Source organism: Cottoperca gobio, chromosome 5 (genome assembly GCF_900634415.1).
Source record: "Cottoperca gobio chromosome 5, fCotGob3.1, whole genome shotgun sequence".
NCBI classification, from domain to species: Eukaryota; Metazoa; Chordata; class Actinopteri; order Perciformes; family Bovichtidae; genus Cottoperca; species Cottoperca gobio.
The window spans coordinates 17,632,613-17,659,903 of record NC_041359.1 but is presented as its reverse complement, the minus strand read 5'-3'; the positions used below and the strand labels follow the sequence as shown (position 1 = coordinate 17,659,903).

Here is a 27,291-nt window from a genome sequence, read left to right as displayed (position 1 = left end):
TGCAGGAAGACTGAGTTTCAGCTGTGTCTACAGGAGGTGTGTGTATAGTTGAGTCATCTGACGACAGCCTAGGGCTATTTAACTCCTGCAGTCTGTGAGCTGGAGAAAGAAACCCAACAGTGAGAGAATGGCTGGTATTTCATAAAGAAAGCAAGGCAGGAAACAGATACTTCTATTCAACAGACATCTAAGTACTCTGGAGATTTTAGCCCATGAATAACCACAACGTCGCTGGCTCGACTCTGACTGAACCGTTGTTGCACTTAATTCTCCCATTGTCTCTCCTTAATATATTCTCCTCTCTGACCACTTGTAAAAACCTGCCATACTGTCAAGAATGAAACGGGGCCTGTAACGATATCAAGGTAAAATATAATTGCAAAAGTCTAACCATAAAATTAAGTTGACTGATTGCAGATAAAGCCAAGTGAGATGCAACAACTAAACATTATATTATATATATTATTATATAACATAATCTATGGTGGGTGATGTATGAGCAAGGACAAAAACAGGGACATTTATGTGATCAAATATGATAAGCATATCAAAATCTTTATTATATCAGGCGAGAAATTAACAATAAAACGAGGAGCTACTTGTTTAGCTATGCCATTTCTTTAATACAACAAATGATATTATGGATATTTTTGAGAAGGTTAAAATAGACCAACCATGCATAAAATAAATCAGATTTTTGTTATTTGAAATTATTATGTTTTTTCCCCCAATCATGCAGCAGCTATGACATTTTGATATTTATTTTACGGCAGTGAGTAAATGTTGTTAAATACTTCTGTAAAACAGTGAATGAAATGAGTAAATGAATGAGTGAATTAAAGCAGCATCAGGCCTGAGAGAGGTTGTCAGTGTTGTTGTTAAAAGAAGAATAACCGTGTATGAGCCTGAAGAGCAAACATGCGACACAAGGTGGTGGATCAGAAAGATAAGATAAGCTTTATTGATCCCAGTGGGGATATTAAGTCAGTGCGGCAGGAAATTAAAACAGCTTCAAGCTAAGAAAACTGAATTTCAAAGATATATATGTTGCTGAAAGCAGGAAGTGACTGGCTGTTGCGGGTATTAATAACAAGCCAAAACAACGACAACAGGCTGAGTAATACTCACTGCAGCGTCATACTCTAAACAATATTTGAACAATAGCTTCAGCCCACAGTCTTACCTCTCACTGAGCAGCCAGGGATCCAAGTGGGATTTCACAGTTTTCTTTCAGCAAAAATTGTTTTGTTGGCAGCCCGTGAAAACTATTAGAAAACACCACAAGGCAACCACCATGTGGCCACGCTATTGATTTAGCTATTTCTGTACAATCAAATACTAACAAGGGTGCAGTCATGGAAAACAATACTATTTTTCCCTCCAACAAACACAGTTACTGCAGCCTGAGGGTCATTTGTGAATAACGTCTATGCCTGCTTGTGCATTGTCAAACTTTATCATAGGTTATGATGGCAACTGGGAAAATCCTGTCATATATATAATGCCAAGTCAGCTACATTTGACGTTGATTACAGGTGGTCCCAAAGAGCATCACTATGGCAGCATTGCAAGAACAATAAAGAAAAATCCCAACCCAAAACCCTTTACTGAGATTAATAAACACAAAAGTCATTAAAGAAAAAAAAGTAATCAAATACCATAACCTCTTCCACTATGGTAACGATGCAATGGATAGTTAGAGTGAGAAAACAATTACTAAGTGTGAAAATAGGTTTTATTGTCGAGCAAGAAATTATTAATTTGAGGAAGTGATATTTGTGTTGTTGCAACAGTGTTCAACATTAGCTGTGAAGGTTCCCACAACTCCCACAAGAGAGAACGAGGCTGTACGTCAACATTTAGATATTTGATTTTCAGCCAGACTGCAGCTGAGGCCAAGTAGAGCAGGAGAAGAGGGACCATCCAAAGTGTATTATGCTTCTTCGTCTTCAGCCGGAGGGGAGAAACAGATATATATTCTAAAAAGGTATAAAAAGGTATAAAATAAGGATATTTTTCCATGTGTTTAATTAACCTGAAACCCCGACACTGGAAACCAAACTGTCTGACAGGCATAATCTCTTGACACTTCAGTTGCATTTTAATTTATAAATATAAAGATATATATATATATATATATATATATATATATATATATATATATATATATATATAAGTGTGCAGTATAGCAACCTTGGTCAGTGTTAAAGGGTATTAAACCAATAACACAGTCCCTTTCAAATGCATGAATAATATATTAATCTATTTTTCTTTATCTAATCTATTGCAGCATCCAAAAGTACAGATGGCAAGATCAGGGAGAGTTGCCAGCTGTGCCCTTTGATAGTTTGACTCTCATCAAATTGCACAGATGAATAAGTCATATAAGGCAGCTCTGCCATCTCTTGTGTTTCACCTCAGGGGGCAGAAGATTGCTGAAGTTGCCTGGAGTGCGTCCAGTTTTTGGGCACTAAGCCTCCCTCGATAAGAACTCATCCCACCAGCACCAGGACAGTGTGTCCTAATCCCTGCCATGCGTTCAACTATCTGAAGGGTTTCCTGCAGAAAATCCCATTATTAACAGCTATTTTCAATTATTGTAGAATAAATACAATGCAGCTGTAAATTGTTGTAGAATAAGTGAAGATAAAGGAACAAAGAAATTGCAGATACACTGATTTTGATTAGAAAAGTTCATAAGTATGCAAGATTATTGCTTATGTTATCTGACAGTGTGGTAACACTCTAATATGCTGACACCCCATTTAAAAATACAAATGAGAGAGTGTGGGTTTGGGAGACATGCTGCCTTTAAAACAGTTCTATTTTCTACTCTAATTGTGTTATACTGATTTTTTTTACACCAAACATCTTGGCTATAAAGCACGACAGGAAACATCCATCCATACATCCATTTGGCACCTTTTTATATTAACTTGAATGGGAAGCAGCTGCAGGATGCCCAAGAATTGGTGGCAAAAAAAAAAAAGAAAAGGCTACTTGGGCTTTGAAAAAGCTGAGAGAAAATCTGCTTTTTAGGGAAGTGAACGACATGGACTACCTTTTTCTCAAACATCAACTCAAAATGAATCAGAAGACCAGTTGAACAAAGATAAAGAAAACATGTTGTACCCGTAGAGAAACCGGTTTATCAGAGAAACTGAATATCCAAAGAGAAAAAGCAAAGTGGTGACATCCGATACAACAAAGCAACTGAGCTGGAACAGGTGACCTAAAACGAACAAGTGAGTGCATTGTTATGGAAACAAGATGCACATTGTATAATCTGCTTTTTATTTCCCCTCAAACACAGTCTAACGAATGATACAGTCATCATGTATTAAGGCACGCAGGTATTTCACAGGCCTCCACAGAGACAACGAGTGATGTGACTCCTGAACAGGACCGGAGCTGAAGGAACTACCAGATGTGAAAGTGATTGGAGCCCAGAAACTGTCCGACTGGGAAAGAACCGTAATGTTCCATTTCATCATTTACAACAGACCCACTCTTTCTCTCACTTATCACCATCAATCATCATCACGAGCCCATTTGTGTTAAGCAGGTATAGTATACGTTTGAATGTTCTAATATTTTATGTAGCACATTCTCATGAGCTTCTCCTCTCAGCGCCACATATTACATCCTTCAAAATGACCGTGAGGTTAAGTCAACACGTCTATCACCCTTTGACCCAATCTGAACGTCATAACCTCGGCTTTATTTCATGGCTGTTGCATTTGACTGCATTAGTTTTAGATGAGTGTATATTATGCACAGGTGCGCTGATGGCAGTCGTGTTATAAAAAGGACAGAGTTCTGGCACTTGCAGAATTGCACATAGCCTGCATGGCCGTGACAGCGGGACTTGTATTTGCTTTTCTTGGTTTTGTACACGCCCGGCAAAGTCTAATCTTTCAAAGGAAAATACTTATTCATTCAAGAGAGGAAAGTAGTTCATCATGTAGAAAGCAAGGTAATAAAAGAGAATAAAAAAAAGAGAGGCATGAAATAAAAAGTCAGAAAGACAGAGAGGGCAAAAAGAACTGGATGAGCTGTGTGCGGAGATAAGGTGTGAGAGATCGATCTGTAGGACACAGTGTATTACTTACAGTGTAGAGTTCATTCGTCACTTTCACCAGCTCCTCGTGCATCTGGATCCCAATGTCCTTGCTCTGAAACACAGCGGGCAGAAAGAACAGGGGTAAGCCAACAAAAAAATGCTTGAGCCTTCAGCTGTGACCTGTTGGAACGAACTCAGTGCGTTATGCTGACACGGTGACTTTGGTGAGTCATAAGTGAACTTTTTTGGTAATTTTCTGACTTTTCATCCAGCGTCACCGTCAGGTCAGAATTTCCACTTGTCCAACGCGTCACTTTAGGGTCACAATATGACATTTTCAGTACACGATTATCATGGGAAACATAATTGACAATGATGATATTATCGCAATATAAATAATCAACTTCAACAAATAAGGTTTGACTTTTTTTTATTGTGCGTATTGTCTCTTTTTTGGCAAATCCTTTGTGGGGTGTTGGGCGAGGTAGACAAAGAGAGAACGGAAAGAAACGGAAGCCACATAAAAGGCGCTGGATTATTTACACAATATTGTCATGTGCATAATTAACATGAAATCAATATTACATTTTAAAATATCACAGTTATCATCAATACAGGTATATTGTGACACTTAAATGCTCACCAAAGGATCAATATAGGCCTTTCTTCTTCCAGCAATTTGGATTGGTGGTGTGTTATGAATATTACAGACCCAGATGTCTTTTATGTGTCATAAATGTTCTATTAAATCAGGTTAGGTTTGAAACTCTACAACAAAAAACATTTCTCCATTCCTCCATCTCACTAGCTCTTCCTTCCAGTCAAACTTGAAACAAGCTGTGTGAAGGTGGGAATGGAAATATGGAGGCTTCTGCACGTAGTAATGAAATGAACACTGATGAACACCAACTACGGTACCTCCTACGTACATGTAACTGTGAGTCACATGCACTTGCACTTTTGCAGTGCCTTTTGAAAAGTCTCATTTTCGTCTGTTACCTATGTGTGTGTACATTTGTGTAGTGAGTGCATGTGTGAAATGCATCAACGGGTGAAGACAATGTGTGACATCCTCTGACAAAGAAAAACACAGTCTACCAATGTTTCACTGTGCTCTACAAAGTAAAAAAAAAAGAAAATCAATAATGCATCAACAGGAACAACAAGTTTCATATCTCATTGTAATAGTGAAAGTATCGCTAAAGCCATCATTTCTTTCTGCCACCAATTTAATATGTTTTATTTGGAGGAAACTGTCGGAGATTCAGCGGGGACCTCATAAAGCTTCACAGTTAATTCCTCTCCCAACTTTTAATACACATCCACCTGAACATTTCCTCAATCGTCTCACGGCACAGGAAGCCTTACGATCAAAATCATGGGACACACCTGGCCTGCAGGGAGAAATAAATGAGAGAATCTAATAATGTCTGTTTGTGTGGGAGAGAAGCATGAAGCCTTTATTTGAATACTGCGAGGTGAGAAAATGCATCAACAGCACCAGCACGTCTTAATGTGATGGTGCGACACAGTCAAAAAAACAGAAGCAACACCTCTCTTAACTTCACAGCGCTGTAGGAAGTTGTGGATATAATACCGTTGAGAAACTATAATTGGTCTTCTATTACGTTAATATTTGTTATTGATTTGTCTTTAATGTTATAATGTAGTGGTGGGATCATGAAACTTACAGGTTTACATCACAGCTGTTTCAGTTTATTTAGATGGCCACCACAGTCCACCAGTGAAACTTTTGATTATTAATGCCGAGCACAATATTTTAATGGCTACAAAGTACAATGTTTCACACATCCTGGTTGCTGTAATGAGTGAGACTTAAGTTTTCCTGACACTGCATTTAGCAACAACAAAAAGTCAGATCTTAAGGGTCACTTTTACAGTGAAGAGGTCGATAAAATGAAGGCCATGTTACTGAGTGGCAAGTGTCAGTTTGAGATTGATGCATGCTGCTAATTAGGTCAGACGGGTGGGATGTTGGTGGGCAGCTAACAATAGCCGAGGCCTCACATGCTGCATACTAAAGTGTGCAGTGTGTCATGTGCTTTTAAATACGGCAATAATATTTAAAATAGTAGAAACCGTTCTGTAAACCCACTGAGCTCTCTGACTTTCTTAAAATTAATATTTTAACCGTGTCAATAGTTCAATTCTGGTGCATAATAGTGACTCAGCAAGATGCATAATGGCCATTTCAAGTATAATCAAAATATATATAAATCAATATCTTATATATCAACATAACAAGGAGGAGCTGTGTTGAAAGAAAACCTCACAGTCACACACACACACACACACACACACACACACACACACACACACAAACACACGCAAAATCAAAACATTTTGTGCACACCTTGTTCTTTTATAACTGTGCTTGAAGAAACGTGTTGCTGGTGAGTCATAAACGTAACTAATCATCAAAAGGGGAAATAAAACTCGTTATAAAAGACCTTGCTTTAAGAGTTCTTCACTAAACTGCATTATGGAACAAGAAGGGCACTCAGAGATCGCAGACCTCCGCCAAGGCCATGAAGTATCACGCAATGGTAATGTAGGTTTATGTACAGCAGCGGGATTCGAAACTGCTCCAAACTGAAATAGCTTCTTCCTTGGCACATGCCATGTCTTTCCATCAAGTTTCATGAAAATCAGGCTAGTAGTTTTTTCATAATCCTGCTGACAGACAAACAAACTATACCAAAAACATCCTCAGGCAGAAGAAATGAGATGTACCCAGAAAAGATCAAAGAAAAGAAAACCTTAGTAACACAGGAGGGATTTGATATTTTGAATGTGTATGTATCTGGATTGTAGGTTTTAAGTCCTACTCAAACAAGCATTGGATGTGATAAATGGGGCATATCCTCAGAGGGCTCTGGCAGCTGGTGAATGGCATCTGTATACATCAGTGGCTCTGAAGTGAGACAGACTGCAGCATGTACTGCAGAGGCTCAGGGAGAGCAGGGAGGGTTCAACCAACAAGTGAAGCGCTGTGATACAACACCCTGTAAGAGATGTGGTCGTATTGTAACAGCCCTTATAGAAACACCTCTTAGTATACATTCTCAAAATCCGCTCTATGAAAGGCAAAAAGCAGCAGAGTTGCACCTGCTTTAGTTTATGTATTAATATAATCTCTTTGCAATTCCTTTATATTGAGAGTCATGGAAAAAGAAATAGGGCCTTCTGTATGTTCACATTTGCTACTCCTCCAGTAATTGCATTATTTAAAGAATACGATACAATGCACCATCTATACATATACGGCATCATAACATGTTACATGAAATCATAATGAGTACAATGTATCATGAATATGATACATTCCCACTATAAGTCCCAGTGTTGTTTGTCATGTATATGCTAAACAAGCCGTTGATCAAGTGTTTGACAACAGCTGTGCTTGTTGTCCTTGATCACCTTGTCATGTCCAAAAGTCCTTCATCCAAAGCTCTTTCATTTATTTCTGTTCAACATTTTTTTATTTTCTGCAGAGCTCCATGATGTTTTTAATGCATTATTTATTGCCTTCCAATATGTCTGCCAACAAGCAGCAGCAGAGCCTTCCATTCATACTTTCAAATATAGAAAACGCTACATGAGGGCACCTGACTTAAAAAGAACAGAGTGTTTCTTCTTTTTAAGCTCTGGCACAGTTTTTGACGAACACTGGCCTGTTACACACACACACACACACACACACACACACACACACACACACACACACACACACACACATACACACATACACACATACACACATACACTCTCACACTCTCACACTCTCACACACACACACACACACACACACACACACACACACACACACACACATACACATACAAAAAGCCACAACACACACAAGTGATATCTGAATGTAGGCAGAGTGCAGCTCACCTACAGGAAGGCCTGCAAGGTGAAAACAGTGTTCTGCTGTTTGGATAAGACCTCAGTCATCTCTGCTATGTGCTGACAGCTGAGCCAGATGTTGCTCACACTCGTATGTGCTGCAGGGTGTTGGGGCGAGAGGTTCTCGGCTTCACTTTTCCCCATGCTGTTATGCAGGCCAGACAGAACTCATACACCTTCTACCAAATGCATGTGCACTGAGACAGAGCTCAAAGCATCACATGTCTTTGGACTACCCACAGTTTGTATGCTCAGGCCAAATTGAAGCCAAAAACTAGAGAAAAAGTTTCTACGTTAGCGGCTGTAACTTGTAACTTGCAAGTTCAACCTTATAGCAACACCAAGGCATGACAACGAGGCCCAACGTTTACAATAACGGAGAATGAAAACACGTTTTTCAGCAAACGAAAGCTTCAAGCATATTTTGTGGTATTTGTATTGTCTTTTGGTGGTGAGCGAGTAAGAAGTAAACAAAGAGGCAAGGATGATAGTTTTACTGACCTTCTTGAACAGGCGGATGATGTCCTCGCTGATCTGTGCAAAGCGGAGGATGACATTGTTGGTGTAGATGTCGCTGAGGGTAGGCATGGTCACGGCTCTCTCGCCTCGTCTGGTTCAGCACCAGGTACCAGCAGTTTACTGAGGACAGCAGGTGCTGGTCTTTCCTGAAAACAACAAAACGACAGGAAAGATACAGGTCTGTTAGAAAGTCATAATATGGACAGGGAGTAATGTATTTTTAGTTTTATGTAGCACAATCCCAGTTTAAATAGGACTAACAACCAACAACGCTGTGAGGCTATACTACTACACATACAGTAATAGCACAACTGGGCTTTGAGCTAAATGCTAACATCGGTGTACTAAATTGCTCACAATTATAATGCTAGGATTCTGATGTGTAGCAAGTGCATTGTTAACCATGTTGAGTATAGTCTGTTAGCATGTATACAGCTAAGGCTGATGGGAATGTAAGTTTTGACCTGATTGTGGTGAAATGTTGGGGGATCACCAAAGTTATTACAATTCATCCTGATGGAGTTGATGAAACTCTTGACCAAAGTTTGGGACAATCCATCCAATAGCTGTTGAGACATTCGTTAAAAAAACTAAAATGACAACCTCAATGTGGCACTGCAGAAAAGTCAGTAAATTAAAGTAAAATATACGGAATGATTTATTTTCCAATAATTAAATGATTCATCGAAGAATAGCAACAATGAGTGAACACGTCCAAAACAAGACTTAAGTGTTTGGTGTTTCACATAATTATATTGTTTGAAGAAAGAAGAAAACCTGTTATGGAATAAATACCACATTGTTTCCTTCTTTCTTTACTTTCTTGGTAAATGTCTTCCTCCCTCCCTCCATCATCCTCAAAACAAGGCTACGGCCTAGTAAGGCATCAACTTGTTGTAAATGTATGATGCTGGTGACCATAATGATCCAGAGAGTCATGGGCCCTGATTGCTGCATAATCAGTTTAAACTGTCTCCGCCTCGGGTGAGTTCCAATAGAAAGACCAAGGCACATAGACATCGAAACACACACACACACACACACACACACACACACACACACACACACACACACACACACACACACACACAATCCCTATAAACCCATACCCATGTCTGGATCCTATCTGAGTGTTAATCAATCAACCAACCCCGAGGAGTAGACAAAAAGAGAGATAGAGGGAAATGAGTGCAAAGGAGGGAGAGAGCCAGAGGAGGGTGGGGGGATAGTGTTTCACTGTCGAGCAGAAAAAGGATATGAGCAGCACCAACATCAAAGAGGCCTCCTTCAGAGAGCTTCCATAATGCTAATCACATCTAATGAAGTAGATATCTACTCCAGAGTGTGTTCCACATTATTCCTTTACTTAACTCTGCCTCTAAAACACACTTACATCAGGCTGACAGGACACAAACACCAGCACATTGTTCTCATGGCATCAGTGCGGGGAAACAGGACGGCATGTGGAGAAAACTTCATCGTTATTACTGGGACTGCGTCTTCAACGTTAGATTGAGAAGGGTGTCCTGAGATGCACTTTGCAAGTCAATTAATTTGCTATTATAGTCATTTGAAAGACAATCCAGCCGTTAATTCACGCCACATTTCAGGCTGGCAATAATACAATGATTACACATTAAATTACTGTATTAACTTTAGATGAACCTGACTGACAGACTGTGCAAAGGATGGGTAGGGTTTAGTTTTTACTAACAATAGAGGACCTGTAGTAGAGCATATTCTCCTTCGCTCCTCTGGGATGGTCTCACAATCCCTTATTTTGTACCAGTTCTGCTTGACTGACCTATCTGCCTGTAAGGGACGCAGCTCCTCAGTGTTTAATTGCTGATTGTGGTTGAGAGGTTTAAGGAACAAGCACCTCCACTCTCCGCTAATCCCTAAAAGTGGTCAGAGATGCTTCATCACATCCCTCAGCACAACCAGGATCCAATTTTAGCCCTTTTTTTATCCTGTTTAGCTTTCCACCCAAACACTGCTCAGGTAAATCCTTGGCCCTCCTCTGATGGTTAAAAGTGCTTGTGGAACTGTACTCCCCAAAGTAATACTGCTGCTTAATCTGCTGCTTAATGTGCACTCCTTCCTTTTACATTATTAAGGGTTTCACTTGAGTGGAGTGCCAGATTATTCACTTTTCATGCCACAATGATAATATTGGAATTCATATTTGGAATGTAAATGCCTTAAAATAATTTGATTTGCAGAAAATACATTTAAAAAAAAGAAATTATGTTTATAATGCATCAAACAGACCTGAGAGTCTAAAGACATGCTGACGCCTCTGTTAGGCAAAGACTGCTTTTATAAAGCGCTTTTCCAATCTTTACGATCACTCAAAGCACTTTACAACACATGTCAGCATTCACATAGAGTCAGAAGCTACCATACAAGGAGCACACACACACACACACACACACACACACACACACACACACACACACACACACACACACACACACACACACACACACACACACACACACACACACACACACCGGCCAGGCCATCGGGAGCAAATTGGGGTTCAGTATCTTGCCCAAGGACACTTTGACATGTTGGACTGCAGGGGGCTGGGGGACCTCTCTACCTCCTGAGCCACAACCGCCCAATGCTAATGCTAATATGCTGATGTTTAGCAGGTATAATGTTGATCATGTTCACCATCTCAGTTTACCGTTTTATTATGTTAACATTTGAGAGATTGGCAGAAAACACAAAGTCATTAGTTTTGCAGATACCTGTTTTTGGTCATAAACCAAAAGAGCAGGCAAATTATAATAGTAATAACTGGATGATCATCAAAATGATCAACATTCATCCTGAGTTGGGCATGAATGTACCAAAGTTAGTGAAAATCCAGCGTATTGTTGTAGAGATATTTCATTCAAAATCACAAATGTAATTGTGGCGCCAGAGAAAAAGTCAGGGATCACTGAAGTCATTAGGATTCATCCTCTGGTAACAGTGCCTATGTCTGTACAAACGTTCATGGCAAGACATTTAATAGTTGTTGAGATTTCAGACTGGGCCAGTTGTGAATTGACAGTTTAAAAGAAAATGTACACATATTTAGGCAAACTCTAAATAAACGAATAAGAAGGTTGGAAGTGAAAAGGTACAAAATCTCAACGCTCAGGGTTAAAGCCTTAAAGTGAGAAACAGATAAAGGACACACGATCTCTTTTCCCCAGTCGCTGTCCTCATTTCACAGGAATTACGAGCAGAAGGTCGGTAATTAGGCCTGTGTACCACCAGCATCACTGGGAGTATTTAAACACAGCAATAAATGTAGCTACTCGACTTGTTTTATGGGAAAGAGACACTATCCTTTTCTATACCGGCAATTAAACAGAGGTCCATCTGTCACAAAAGGTCGACTTCAGCATGCAGCCAAACTCATTTATCTCTACTCTGTACCCACTTCTACTTGCTGATTTCCTGTAAAAGGCTGAGTATGCGTCGAGACCCCGCAGGTTAATTAAACTAGAGGGCTTCAAAAGTGTTGGTTTTGGATGGCTCCATGCCCTCTGTATTTATACACAGGATATCATTAACATACAGGAGGCAAACAATGAGCTCTGAGAGTCTCTAGAGAAGTGAGAAGGAAGAGGAGGAGAGAGGAGCGAAGCTTTCTGGCATCCTATTACATCTGTCTGATCCTGCAAAGCACTGCCTGGTTGTCTCTTTGGCTTTTACAAGTTCTGCACTGCATCCCTGTGTCTGTGAGGCAGACACATACATGCGGTATAATCTGTGAATGCATGGAGGAGTGTGAAGAAGATCAGACACAGAGACAGTGAAAAGAGAAACAAAGACAGAGTGTATGGTTGGAGAATATTGCAATAATCCTTTGATTTAAGGATAAACTGATGGAAAGCGGTCTCCATGATGTGCACATCCTAAACAAGTAAGCATTATATAGAACAGTGCATGTGCTTTAGTCATGGCTGCACTGGATGCCACCATCTAATCACCCAGGGCCTATGGTGCGTCTGAGCCAGGATTTCCAGAAGGAAGTGTGTATTTATCAAATCAGGGCTCGGCTCTGTGAAGGCCTTTAATCCCCTCCACACTGCCTGCCTGCTGCTTATCAATGAAACAGCTAAGAAAAAAGAGAAGGAGCCAAACACAGTTTCAAAAGACAAGGGGAACGTGGGCACAGGCAGCCAGCTTTGCCATTCAAATTCGTTTTGCCCCCGTTTTCCAGTAGGGCTTCAATATGATACAGCGCTGATCTGCACATCATTTACCAAGTTCTTTTGTGAGCAGACACTCTGCCAACATTTGGTAATGGACAGCTGCACAGACACAGTGTCATGCAGCGTCAATGAAGGGTTTGACAAGATCTGAAAAACAAACTGCAAACCAGCTAATCTATTAATGTTGAACATGCTGACTTCCACCAGATGGACTTGTCAACCTGACACGAGCAGGGAATGGACTGCTGTGTTTGAACAAACCAAGCCAACAGAGGTATAGTTGAATCTTTTTACCCTTTGCCCCTCAGAGCTCCTGAGAGCAGCCGTTGTTCAACTACATAGTAATAGAAAATGGGACTAAAGCTATAGCTGTAGTTTGGTGCCAGTACACAAAGCACCATTAAAGCATCTGGTACTATCCTACTGCAGCAGACATCATTCATCATACTTTTATCGTAACTAAACCATTCATACTTTTTCACAGTGGCTTTTTAAACACAACCGTGTTCTGGACACAGGCTGCATCACACTTAACAGTTCTTAAAATAAATTAGCTGGAATACCCATTGATACTTTTCAAATATGTGTCCTGCTGACCATGAAATGAACAGAGACATCGCTTGCAAATGAGCAAAAGAAGCTTCAAAACTAAAATAACTCACATATACCGTACAAAGATCTGACAGTGAAAAGATACTAAACAATTTTCTTCCCCAGTTCCTCCTAAACCAATCGCTTGGATACACACACAAAGAGATTAACACGTGCACACACACACACACACACACACACACACACACACACACACACACACACACACACACACACACACACACAATCACACACCAATTTGGACATCATTACAAGCCCTGTCTTATCTCTCCCAGACAGGTTATTCTCCTTATCAATATTGCATGAGTTGCCTTTTTTAATGGTGCTATGTTACGTCTGTATATGTCTGTATGACTGACAGATGATACCAATAATTTGATGGGGTACATTATAAATCACATCCATGACATACACTGAAATGTGTGCTCCATAATTATAATCAGCTAAGCTGTTGTCTCCCAGGAACCAGTAAGGGGAAGGAAGTGGTGCACTATCTGGCATAGCACCTGCAGTATGGAACAGCTCAGTAACCCTTCAGTGTGTCTTTTCACTGTGGCAAATGAGGTAAAGTGGAATAGCAAAATTATCCTTGGTCAGGTTGCTGCGGTGCAGCTGTAGCTGCAGTAGCTGTAAATCACTGTGGCATTCAGCTTGCTAATGAATCTGCACTCGCAGGGTTCAGCCAACAGACTGTAGGCTGTGATCCAGCACATATGGAAGTCTGCTCTGGTCAAGATGACTCGATTTTATTGCTCAGTTCGACAATAACTTAAAGGTATAACTGGCACAAGATACTAGGATACGCCTGAAGAAGTATTCACCTAGCAACTAGACATGATGACAATATGAAAAATAATTGCAATTCACAATATTATCCCGATAATCATCAAAATATATATAACACTTTTAAAACATATTGGAATGATTTTTTTCTTAAGAAACAAATATTTTTATTGCATCACAGATTGGACACAAATCTCTGTTTAGTAGAAAAAACAATCAAGTAATCTTAAATAAGATAATCATAAACCCCCCCTCCCCCCTGCATAAATTAAGGATAAATAATAATAACAAAAGAAAATAGCAACATTGTGTGGGTTTGTTTTTCTTTCTTACATGATCGTTCCTGTATTTTAAACTCGTGCGTACTGCATGGTTGGGCTTTATGCAAACAAAGTGTTTTTATTAGACCCATTAGGTGTTTTGGTGGCTCACGATAAACTTAACTGCACTGAAGGGCACAGCACAGGGCGTGTCACAGCTGATTACCAGGATTTGTGATTGCCTGCCTGCTCAGACCAGGAGCGCATGGCACCAGGTGCTGTGCAATCACGTTATGAGCTTAAAAAACTCCATTTGTAAGAAATACTGGTCAGTTTGAATTGAATTCCCCCTTTATATGCTTTAAGCAGTTTTCATTCTAATACATGAGAGAGTGTGTGTGGTATGAATATTACATCCGCTATATATGTCAAGTATGGGTAGTAGCCTCCCACCCACACTTCCTCTGTGGTCTCTCACCGCTTCAGTTTGGCTCTTGAGCTCATATTATACATTACATTTCGCTGAATTTAGTTTAAAAGGTGGCAAGTTCAATACTCAGTACAGGGAGGTTTGCATAAAAAGACATTGCTTTAAAAGCGTTATATATCGTATGTCCATTTAGGACTATAGTGTCTGTCTATGTGTGTGTGTGTGTGTGTGTGTGTGTGTGTGTGTGTGTGTGTGTGTGTGTGTGTGTGTGTGTGTGTGTGTTTGTGGCCTTTGTCAAGACACTGCACTGAGACACTTGTTGGCTTCTGGTTTTTAAGTCTACCATGATCTCGGCAGTGTGATATAAGCGTAATATTACTTGAACATGTGTCTGAGGATTATGTGTTTTTTCTAACAGCTGTCCCTCGCTGTTTGGATAGGATCAACAGTACAGTCTAAAGGTTAATCCACACAGCAGCAGCACAGTTCTGTCTACTATTAGCCGAGCCTTAGATGCCTTAGATTCTCGAACACATCTGGACTCAATTATCCAGTCAAATCCTCCCATCCACTTCACATGCTGTTCTCCTAAACACTGTATGTGCACATGCTATCCACACACTTCTACATCTTAGTCTGTCTCAAGAAGGTCAGAAAATGTTACTCTTGTGAAAGTACTTTTGATTAGCTGAGTTTTGAGTTTACAAATTGTCTCCAAACTTTATACCATGTTTGTAAAAATGACTGTAACCCACTTAGTTGGCATGTATAAATGACTTAATAATGTAAACTCACCTCTCTCTTCAAATGGAAACCATTTGATATAGTGAAATGGCTTCTCGTAGTTCATTCATCTATCCCGATATACGTCATTTCATACCTCGATAACGATATATATCATGATATAGCATGTGGCCGCATGGTAAAGCCTATGTGTGTACACTCCTCTGTGAATTAAATACAAATAAAACGCTGTATTTTTTTTGTTTAATCACATCTTCTGAGAAATTTGAGTTAGTAAATGCTTATTATTATTATTATTATTATTATTATTATCAATGTATTATTATTATTATTATCAATTTATTATCAACTGTTTGACGATATCTCGATATATGATTTCATCATAATATGATTCCATTAAAAGATGATTAATTATTATCATATTGAATTATCGCCCAATTTAAGATAGGTACTGCATTTTGCACACAACTATATGCACATGCAGTAGTTTGCATTACTGCCCAATTAAATGTGTTAATTGTGTTGTAGATCAGTGAGCATTTGAGAGTTAGACAGACCTCTTCATATTACATATCTCAAGATATGAAAATGTTGGGAATGCACTGCAGTCATGTCCTGCAGAGTCATGTCTGAGATCTGCTGCCAGACCACAGTCGGGTTAGTGTCCCGTTTTAAGACTGAACTAAACTTGCCTGCTCACCCGAAGTGCTTGATTTAGGGAGCGGCAGCGCTTAATTTCATGCCCTGCGTGAGTCATGTACCAATGTGTGAGAGGTGGTTTCTCTGCAGATGATCCCAGCTACATGTCAGTGTTTCCACAGCTGCAGATCTAAACGGGTCAAGGTTATAAGTGGGATGATTTTGATATGATGACATTCAATGGCCTTCCTTAGTCACTGTTTCTGCTTTACTAATAAGTTACTATCTTGGATAAATGACATGGTTTTGAATTTAATAACCACCTCCACAGGTTTATGACTGATGCAGAGCTTGTCAGAGAGTCTGCCATATTTGTACATAATGGATGCAATTTAAAACATAATGAAGCATAAAGCTTCACTCAAAGCCTTCTTCTATAAAGTAAAGTTCGTTAAGTGCAGCCCTCAACAGTCTTTAACTTTATTTGAATGAACTGCATCCTCATCATCCACCAGAACCAGCTGACCTTTGAAGACGCTTTAAAAATCTTGACTGTAATAATAGATATTCTCTTACAGCACATAATCATATTGGAGTATTTTGTTGTATAGTTCTGCACTGTAATCAAACAAGGCACTGTGATTAGCAGCAGGGCTGGGCCTTACAGTCAGGTTATAAATAGTGAAGTGTTGAGAGGGGGTTGTCTGCACTTTGAAAGGAAGGAAAAGACAGGAGCTTTACAAAAATACATTTAAACTGAACAACAATCAGTTGAGTTAAATAAAAAAACATGAGGAAAGTAAATACGAAAAATGAAACACGGGCTTCATTTACGGAGAATGAAGGACATACCGTATATATACAATAAATCACTTGTGTTGTTTCAGAAAGATTTAATCACTTTAAAAATTCTCTCAAACAATGCTTGAAATCTCAGATAAGATACAAATGTTGATTTGCTGCTCAGCGGTGAGTCATTTATGGACTTTAGTTTGAAACTTTAGTTTAAAAGACAGAAAATACAAAGGCTGAATGAAACTGAACACGCACCTGATCTGTATTTTTACTCTCGGATTTCTCCTAAAAATGTACAAATTGAACATCAATCAAATATTTAATATTTAATACGATCTTTTAGTCTTTGAGTTTGTAGAAAAGCGTGATACAAATCTAATGTATTATATACATAGTGCAACTGTGGTCAGCATTTCTATGTTTCCATTAGACATCCATTGAATTGGAAAGCGTTGATAAAGATATGTAACCAAAGCAACGCCCTTGCACAAACACTGTAAATGCTTCAGTTTCAGCAGCAAATGCAGGGAGGGACACTCACTTGAACTGTTGGTGTTCCCTGGAGCTGCGGATCTTGGAGGAGAACCTCTCGGCCAGTTTCTCTAAGCTGCGGGAGTATTCCAGTTCAATCTCTGCTTTGCGACGGAAGAACTCCTGCAGGTCCTGCAGAAGCTGGATACGAGACTCAGACTGTTGCTCCAAGCATTTGAACTGCTCCACCAGCTGGTTACGGATCTCTGTCCATCAAAACACCAAACAAAAAGAATATGAGTCAACTGTTTATACTGCTGTCACAGTGCACAGGATGGTCACAAACAATTATTATTGTATTGCATCATTATTCTTCTCAGGTGTCTATCTTTCACACACTCAGTTCATGCTGTAGGATGGCTTTCCTCACTGACAATCTATAAAATCTGACATGGTGCCTCAGCATTCAATAAAATGTAACAACTTCTGTGGCAAATGGCAAAATACTGCCAAAAGATTAGCGGAAACAGTAATAATTAATATACTACTTGTAGAACCTTTAAGATGCTTTAGGAATGTGCAGTACCTAACATAATGAGCGCTAATAATATTTTATGGGAAATATGTGAAGAGCTTGTTCTTGTCTTACGTTATCTGAGAAGTCAATCTACGTCACACACTTTAACACAAGTCGAGCAATCTTACAATTTATCACGATTTTGATGTACGCCATTATTAATCATCAAATGCCGTTATTCTAAGTTCTTTTCTTACACTCCTTCAGACCAGCAGCAACATGAAGCCTCTAGCTGAGAGTGAGAGTGACCAGTGAGGCTCCAAGCCAAGCTGTAAAGTGACCCGTGTGTGTGTGACCTCTGTGAGATCAAACTGACTTAATGAGAAGCTAATGCACAACCCCCTTTGGAGCGAGTAGAAGAGTAACATTTCTCCTTAAGAGGAACCAGCCAGGCAGACTACAGATCCTTCATGCTAGTGGGAACCCACAAGAGAAACCTGATTCCTCTTTGTAGTGCTGTCATCAGCATGCCTCCGCTCAGGAACAGAGAAAGTCCTATTTTGCAGAACATAACCTGATGGAGGAAGCTGCCGCAAACAGGATGAGTGGTGTCACCTCTCAAGAGGAAGGAAAACTCCTTCTAATGAGCATCCTTTACTAGAAACCGAAAATGTTGTTTGATCATCTCACATTAAAGATGTTTTATTGACACATACAAACACTGTTTGCCTCAGTGCAGCTCCTGAGTCAAGTTTTGCAGTAGAATTAAATGACAAAAAGTCAAGATTACAGCACATCAAGCGGCGCTTTCATCACGACGCTTGTTTGCTTTCAGTGTTTTTTCTTGAAATGTAGGAATTCTTCACACAAACAGTGTGATGACAAAATAAAAGAATGTGTCTCTTTTTTTAATTCCTTCCTTTAAAGCAGTACATTCACAAACACACAATCTATCATGTACTGCTCAAAACGACTTATTTTTCTGTTTATTTCTGTCTTCAAAAGGTCTGCGTGGTAATGCATTTGAAAGCAGCAATGGAAAAATTAACTTCCTAAATCTAAGTCACTGCATGTTGTAACGTCCTTGAGTTACAACATGAGTCATTGCAAGTACTAAGGATGGATTTTATACATTTCAGTGATATATAGCAGTGACACTCTGCCAGGATAATGAACTGCTGACTGAATGGTGAAACCACTGCAGCGACGCAGACTGTGTTTCCTTGCTGTTGAGGGTGAAATTTGGTCAGCCAAGCCCTCCTCATGGATATATGCAGGTTCTCACTGCTCTCACTCTGAATTGAAACAGTGATGTTGTGGGGGCGAGCCTTTTCTCTCCCTGTGATGTCGTGCCGCCTGGCCTCAGCCTCGAGCGGCATGCTTCACTCTGTGGTTAACCATCGTCCCAGCCCTCCCCTTTCTTCAGGGGCCTCCCTCTCCCTCCCAGCTCTGAGGGCTTAAAGCTCATGGAGAGATACCACTTAACTGCTTCAGTCCTGACAGGAATACTTTCCAAAGTGCAGCTATGTTCCCCGTTTAAAATGTTTTTTGTTTCTTTAAAAAGAGAAAAGCGGTGCCAAAGCAGGCGAGCCGAGAGAAATGCCTCAGGAAAATGTGACATCGATGTGCATGAGTGACAGGGAGGACTTTTGTCTTTCACAAAAAAGGGAACTCTGAACCACCAGCCGCAGCGCCGCATTTGACACATGAGTTTGGAAAAATAGGTCATGCACACCAGTAGTGCGCCCTTCCCTCTCAGAAACCACGAGCAATTGGAGAATTACTCCCTAAGTACTCCCAGCTCTTTGAGTGGCTTCAATGGCGGAGGTTTATATAAAGTGAGGGACCCCTCTGTGGGTCTTTTCAATCGATGAGGAGAATGTGAATGCAGGTCTGTAAAAGTAAAAGTGAATATGGTTGTTTATCTTTTTGAACAGCAGCTACAAAAGTCCTGTGCACTATTATTACACACACACATGAATAAAGAAATCCTTCTGATGTCCGTAATTGTCTCTGCTCTGATTTGCTACTAAGTGAAGAAGTAAAAAGACCATCATGAGTGGTTTGACACACAACAAGCCTTCACCGCTTTCAAGAATGATTACTGGTTCAAACCACTAACACATCAAGTGCTTTTAAAGCTGTTAAAAAGATTCATGTTTGATATACAAGACCTCTCGTTAACTATATCATCTGTATAATACATAACCTTCGCATAAATGTCTCTTGAACTACACCCCCCACATCATACATCCTTTCCTTTCTGACATGCATGTAACAAGGCTTTGAACCCACAGATTAAGATGCTACATTAAACATGGATGCCCCACTTTCAGCTTAGCTGCTCTGTTTTTCTTGGTTTAAAAAAAAAAAAAAGATTATGAGACCATTCCAGATGGGTCTCTTAATAAAATTACATATGGAAACTTCACTGAATATCTGAAATGAAAAAGGACTAGCAGCCAGTTTAACTATTTAAATATTAGCGTGCCCTTTTTTCAAGTGCAAAGCGGTCACTGTATTAAAGCATGAGCTCATTTGAAGTCGCTGAGCATTCATTTCAAACAAGTTAAAGCTTTAATGTTGTTGCTTGATTAAGCATGAAGCTATTGTCTTTGGCAGACCTACTGTGTGTTGCCTCGATGTCTTTCTATTTAGAGATGAAGCCATCTGCTTATTTTTTGGGGGAGAAGGGAGGTTGGAGGTTATCTTCAGACAAAAAGGGCGATGGAGAAGAGGGGGGATGAGACGGGAGTATCTGAAATATCGTCAAACTCTGGTGGGATCATGCGTAACAAGGCCAAAATGATTTGTCTGGAGGATCATTTTATCCTTTAAAGCTTTATAACAGCCTATAATTGGAGCACCTTGTGACTGCATAATAAAATTAGACTTTTATTTGTGTAATTGAGCTTAATGTGGACCTTTTGCTCGTTTCATTATATGCGATGGAAAAGAGACTTTCTGTGTTATTCAAGCCTTGTTTTCACTTAGTTGTTTCCCATTACTAAAAACAGCTTCTGAGCTCTTTGATATATCGACAATAAATATAAGTCTTCTACTGTTCCCTTTTAACCCTCCTAATTAAAGCTGCATTAATCCAAATACATTTCTAACAAGTGTCTTTATTAATGATGGAGCAATATTATTGCACTTCTCAGATCTACTGAAATCAAAAGGTTCTTGTCTTCTGAATTAGTGTTGTCTGCAGTCCACTGGGATGTAGTCTGTGTGTATCAAAAAGAAGTCTGTTTATAACAACAATTCATTAAGTTGAGAGTAAATTGGGATAGAAGAAAATGTGCGTGTGTGCATATGCATATATATGCATGCAAAGTGTATCATCCGTTTTAGATCTTCCGCTTGTCTGATTCTCTGTCTGAAGGCTACAGTAATGTTGTAATGTTCTGCAGGCTGGTTCATTACTGCTGCTCTGTATATGACTAGCTTCATTAGTACATTTACTGTGTATGACATACTATGAGAGCAGACAGTATTTAATCACGACAGGCAATTTACATTCCCGACCTGGAGTCCATATATCATCGTTATAAGAGCGCTACCCCGTCCACGTGACACCTGCTTCACAATATAATGTCCCCTACATCGTTGAGGACAGGAATTGAAAGCTCAGTGGACACTTGTCTCCTCGCAGCACAGGAAACCCTCTGAAAACAATAGTAGGATGTTGGAGATTTTTGAACTTTGACCCTCAGAGACAAATCCTGTATTGGCAGCTGTGATACAGCCTAGCATGGCGATGTTTCTAGGTTGAATGAACTTAAAACGGTTGCACTTCTCCCACATTTGTTTGTGAACTGTGCAGTCACCTCGTCCAGAAGTGTCTGTAAAAGGTTTGGCTCACAGAGCAAGTAAAAATGCATCAGATGGCAGCTTCCATCTAAATTCTTTTGCATTCTTTTTGTGTCCACAGTCCTTCTCTGGCCGGGCCAGTTGAGAGAATCTGTGTTCGAGACTTCGTCTGGCTGAGCCGTAATTGTAATTGTAAATGAACAAAAAGTGAAACTCTAAGGGCACTCAGAGAGCGCAGTGTCAAAGCTCCGGTAAGGACATGATCTATCTCGCCCGCTATGTTAACAAAACTAAAAAAATTATGCGTGTATCCCCCCCCCCCCCCCTTGATTTGGATCTCCTCCAAAATTGTAATGGGTTCTTTCGTTGCCCATGGTGCAACAAACCAACCGGACCAAAAACATGACTTAGAAGATTGTGATTCTGACCGAGAGTAAAGTAACACTTGTGTCTGTTTAACATGGTCGTACATGAGGATTGAAAAAAAGGCAGTGTGCCATATTTAGTCAGAAATATGAGTGTTTGGAAATGGATTTTGCTGCAGGTGTGGTTTGTGAGGTTTATATGAATCCATTGTTACTCCAGCTGAAAACAGCCTCTGTTCTCAAAACTACAAACATTTTATAATCTACATGGGGTGAGTTTTTTGTTGTTCCTCAAGACAATATGGGTGAAGTTCCTCTGTTTAAAAGAACTCACAATATCTGTGACGTTTTATTTTGTGTCTGAATGCAGCTCAGTTCAACACGTTGTCAACAACTTCCCCAGCGGATGTAAAAGTGAACCGAACTAAAAAAAGGACTTAAAATGTATCATTGCATCTGATGCATTACAGACAAGACATTACTTATTATCTATGCATTATATTATATATGCGCCTCCTCTTGAAGTCAATTCAGGACACCAGTGGTGATGCACTGGTGCAGCATTTTACTGCAAGTCTGCTGTTTAAAAGGGCCACGTGACGTCTTGACGCAATGAAGTCGAGTTAACATTGGAGTGCAGTGAATGAGAGGGATTTTCTGCAGAGCATCCCGAGGGCAGCAGGGGAAGCCAGGCAGTACAGGGCAGCAGGCTGCCAGAGGAGGAGCATGAGCGATGGATCATTTCACTGCAGACTAAGACTTATTGTCTTGCATATAGCGGGGTTTGGCGGTTTAATGCGATTTTGCTATTTTACAACCATGTTTAGTACACAAGGAAGTGATTCAATGAATCAAAAAGAAGCACAAATTCTACTTTGTGTGTTCAGATATTGGTGCAGTGACAGTAGAGGAAAGAACTACATGTCCCCGTGTAATGGGGATAAATTATAAATCATAACCAGCCTCAGAAGGTATTAAACACTTTGAAAATAACGTCCTAGGGCGTTCACATCACCATGCAGTAAGACACACATATACACAAGACACAAGACCCTCCGAGCCAAATTTGACTAACCTAATCCCCAACTCAGCTCTGCAGTATCTGGGCTCTACACTGCAGAGCCAAATTCACATGAAAAGCAGACACACAGACAAACGTGACCCCGATCCAGACCTTAATTCACACTCTCTGTCCCTCGCATAAGTCTCATAACACAAGTTCCAGTCGTTGAATTAAGCCGCTACTTCTCTGTTCTTTTCTTTTCTTTTTAATCCCCTAATGATTTATGCCATTTTTGATTCATGAGGGCACGCTCCTGATGTCAGTGCAGGTTCTTCTCTGTCTGTCTCTATCTCGCCTGTTCCCTCATTACCCCAGACTGCTGCAGCACATGTACTCAAAGATAAGACAACAAAAGCTGAGACCAATCAATGGCTGAGCAGAGGTGAACCGACGGAGCGTCCGACAGCAAGATGTCAGCTGTCAGTCTCCGGGTCGTCCCTCACTCTTAATCCTCCCTCCTAATTATCTGCTGCTTTATCGGATTTTCTACTGGATGTTCTGTCAAACAAAAAATCAATCAAATGAGCTCGTCTCATGCAGTATTTCCCCAACCTCGTAGCCTCTGATTGAAAAGGAAAGACATTTAGGCAACTTGTCATATTAACAGCAGATTTCGCCTCCCAAACTGTAATAAACCTTAAACCACACTGCTTTGAAGGAAAACACCCAACTCCTGATGACAATAAAATAAACATTAACGATCAATTGTCGCTCTGCTTCACAGTGCCAGGAGAGGAAAACCATCACTGGCTGACATTGATCGCCGTCACGCGTCTGCACGTTTTATGACACTAAAGCTTCAGAGGAGTCCGTGCATATGTGCTACAACCGGAAACACGCCCTTTCTGAGTCCATAGCTGTCCATCATTGCCGTATCCAGGATCCAGCTCTGCAGGACCAGGCTGAGAAGTGTCTCCATGGCAACACAGGCGTGCACCGGTCCCCGGGGAGCAGCTTATTGGAGGAGAGGTAGAGTCTGATGAATGTGGACAGGTGGCAGCATTGAGTGAGGATGCACGTGAGACATGGTATACATTTGTGAAGCTGATAAGGTTCCCACTGATAAAAGCAGTCAAACTAATTTCCCCATTTCCTTTTCAACACTGATTGCATCAAATTAAAATAGAATAATTCCACTGCTTATGGTAATTAGAACTACAATGGAAGTTTAACATGACTACATGTATTCAATTAGCTTGTATAAAAAGAGTGTGAACCAAGATCACCACAAGGACGGCTCTTCGCTGGCTCAAAGTAGGTGAAACAAAGTAAAGTTCAGTTAAAAAAAGACAGAGAGAACATCCTCTGGTGAAAAGGGAGCCCGTTATAATCTGCACATTCTAGAGACACCATTACAGTCATATGTAAACTAGAAATGAACCTATCCTCTACATATACACTGTGTTACAATACACAGCTTCTCTGTGGGGAGGGTTGGCAGCTTTCTCTTTGTCTTATGTGACAATAAATTTAATATCTTTGGGTTTTGGACTGTTTTGGACAAAACAAGCAAGTAAAGACACCACCTTGGGCTTTAAGGGAAATCATCATTTTACATACCAAATAAATAATTATTAGTTGCAGTCATACAGTGGATAATTAAAAAGCAGATAAAACAAAATGCCACAGTTTTGTCTGTGCCATATTTGCTTCTATTTCTACCATCAGTGGTGGGTGAGAGGGATTTGTGAGCTCCAAATAGGTACGCTCTTTAATTATCTAAGTCTATAGTGGTTCACGGGTACATAATAAAGCTAATTTAGCTGGTCCCAAGCCTGCACTAGAAGAACTTACATAATTACTTCATGAAACAGTCACTTTTTCAAACTCTCATTGCAGAGTTATTTTTGCACAACTGCCCTGTTTCCTCTGTTTCTAAGGTTACAGTCTCTCAGCAGGAAGTTTGTTTTTTAATTCTTTCTTTTATCTCTTGTATCAACTATAGCTTCATCTCACCATGAAGAACGTTTTGAAGAATAAAGCCAAATCATTTCATCATTTCCTGTAGTTAACGATTTCTCTTTTTTCTCCATTTGGGTTTTCTATGGTGGTGGAGAAAAGTAATTGGCGGCAACTGAACTGCCAGTAACTCACCTCTGTTACGTTGTTAGGCTTTATAGTCTTCAACTCTTAAATAGTCTTATTTCAGATTATGTCTGAATGTACACAGAGCACGCTGGCAATATTTGCAAGGTTATGAAGTCGCTGAGGATTGAACCAAACGCTCTTATCACCTGGGACTTGAGATTGTAGTTTTTCCTGCCATTAATGTCAATCTACAATTGCAAATTGTAGGTGTATCTTCACAGCTCAACCTAAAAGAACATTTCAATTTTTATTGGGTCAGAAAATATGGTTTGTATATCAAAAAAACATGCATTCACTCAATGATTTCAGAGACATAATGCATGTTTGATATATCAGACCATTCACTCTTCATTTTCATTCAATTAAAGTGTGACAGCCCTGTAACTAGGTTTTAGTCCCCCAGCAAATAGCAGTACATTGCTGGACTTGTAATACAATCATGCTGTTGACAGCTACGCTTCCAGACTGTCGACTAAAAGTCTTTCAGCATACACGACTGAATGAAATGAGAAGTGAAATCATGCACTGTCTGGCACCAAATAACCAAGAAAATAAAACTGTTGAACCTTTGTCTACTTTGTCAATGCTAGTAAACAAACGGGGGGGGGGACGACTATTCTGAGACTGTTTTAAATAATAATATACGCCTGGCAGATCACCCGTTTCATGAAAGGCTGATTATCTATTGAATCCTTGTCAAATGGACGGAACAAACTCTCAATTGATCAAGTGGCAGCTGCGTTCATCATACTGAGTTTATAGAGACCAGAGCAGAGTCAGCAAAGTTGAGAGAAAAACTATAAGGTTAATAACGCCAGAGGGCATGGTGTTGGCTCGGGGTAACATGAATATAGTGTTTTAGGTTACAGCCACAGGGCCTCTTGTATTTGTCACATTTGCATAATATATTGTACTTCTTTCACAAATTAAGAGTGCAGTCTCAGATAGACTAGAGACAGGGGGAAAGAGCTCGCAAAAAAATTGTACACTTCAATTTTTGTGTGGTTAAAGCGAAACATAATGTGTATATATGGATATGTGCATATAACCACAGCCAGGCTAGCTTTCCTCTTGTTACGAAACTTACACACACAAGATATGTATCAATCTTCTAGTTCCCGGCAAGATAGTGAATAAGCGGATTTCCTGAAATGTAAAACTTTTTCTTTAAGACTTCAGTGTGTAATAATAGAATGAAATAACGCAATCTTAACTGAGTCAGCAGCAGCAACTCGAGCTGCCTGTTTGTTTGACTAGTCACTGCCACGGCACACAAACAAACCAACCCTGAATGAAACCCAAAATGTATTGGACCGCAGAACAAACAAACTGTCCCCGTAAAGATTATTCTGTCTAAATAGCTGGTAGATTATTATTTTCTACGCAAATGTTCTCTCAGTCGGCGGCAGGTTTGCCAAACAAACTGCCGGTAACTCAGTGCGACCATTTCTCTCCCAACTTGTTAGTTTCGACACAGCCAGCTTCATGCTGCCCAGCAGGATGCTAATAGCTAACCAACCAACGCACACTATGGTGGTACAAGCCTGAGCTCTCTTGATGCATTTCCAGCATCAACTGACCAACATATTCAGTGCCAGTAATAAGCTTGAGTTGACATCACTAGTCGAACCATCTGCAGCTGAACGCCTCCAAGACCAAGGAGATGGTGGTGGATTTCCGAAGGATCAGGCCACACCTGCAACCTGTGTCCATCGAGGGGGTCGACGTGGAGGTGGTCAGGACCTATAAATATCTGGGCCTGCAGCTGGACAACAAGCTGGACTGGACGGCAAATATGGACACTCTTCATAAGAAAGGGCAGAGTCGTCTGTACTTCCTGAGAAGCCTGGGGTCCTTCAAAATCTGCAAAAAACTGCTGTTGATGTTCTACCAGTCTGTGGTGGCCAGCGCTCTCTTCTATGCTGTGGTGTGTTGAGGAGGAAGCAGCAAGAAGAGGGATGCTGGGCGGCTGGACAGACTGG

General features: G+C 40.2%; 1 protein-coding gene across 1 annotated transcript in view; it reads right to left on the bottom strand.

Annotated features, from left to right (window-relative positions):
- Positions 1–27,291, bottom strand: part of srgap3 (SLIT-ROBO Rho GTPase activating protein 3) — a 57,401-nt gene that overhangs the window by 24,173 nt on the left and 5,937 nt on the right. The window contains 4 exon segments of the mRNA XM_029431604.1: positions 4,113–4,175; positions 8,495–8,575; positions 8,577–8,658; positions 17,534–17,729. Coding sequence (XP_029287464.1) covers positions 4,113–4,175; positions 8,495–8,575; positions 8,577–8,658; positions 17,534–17,729 — 422 coding nt within the window.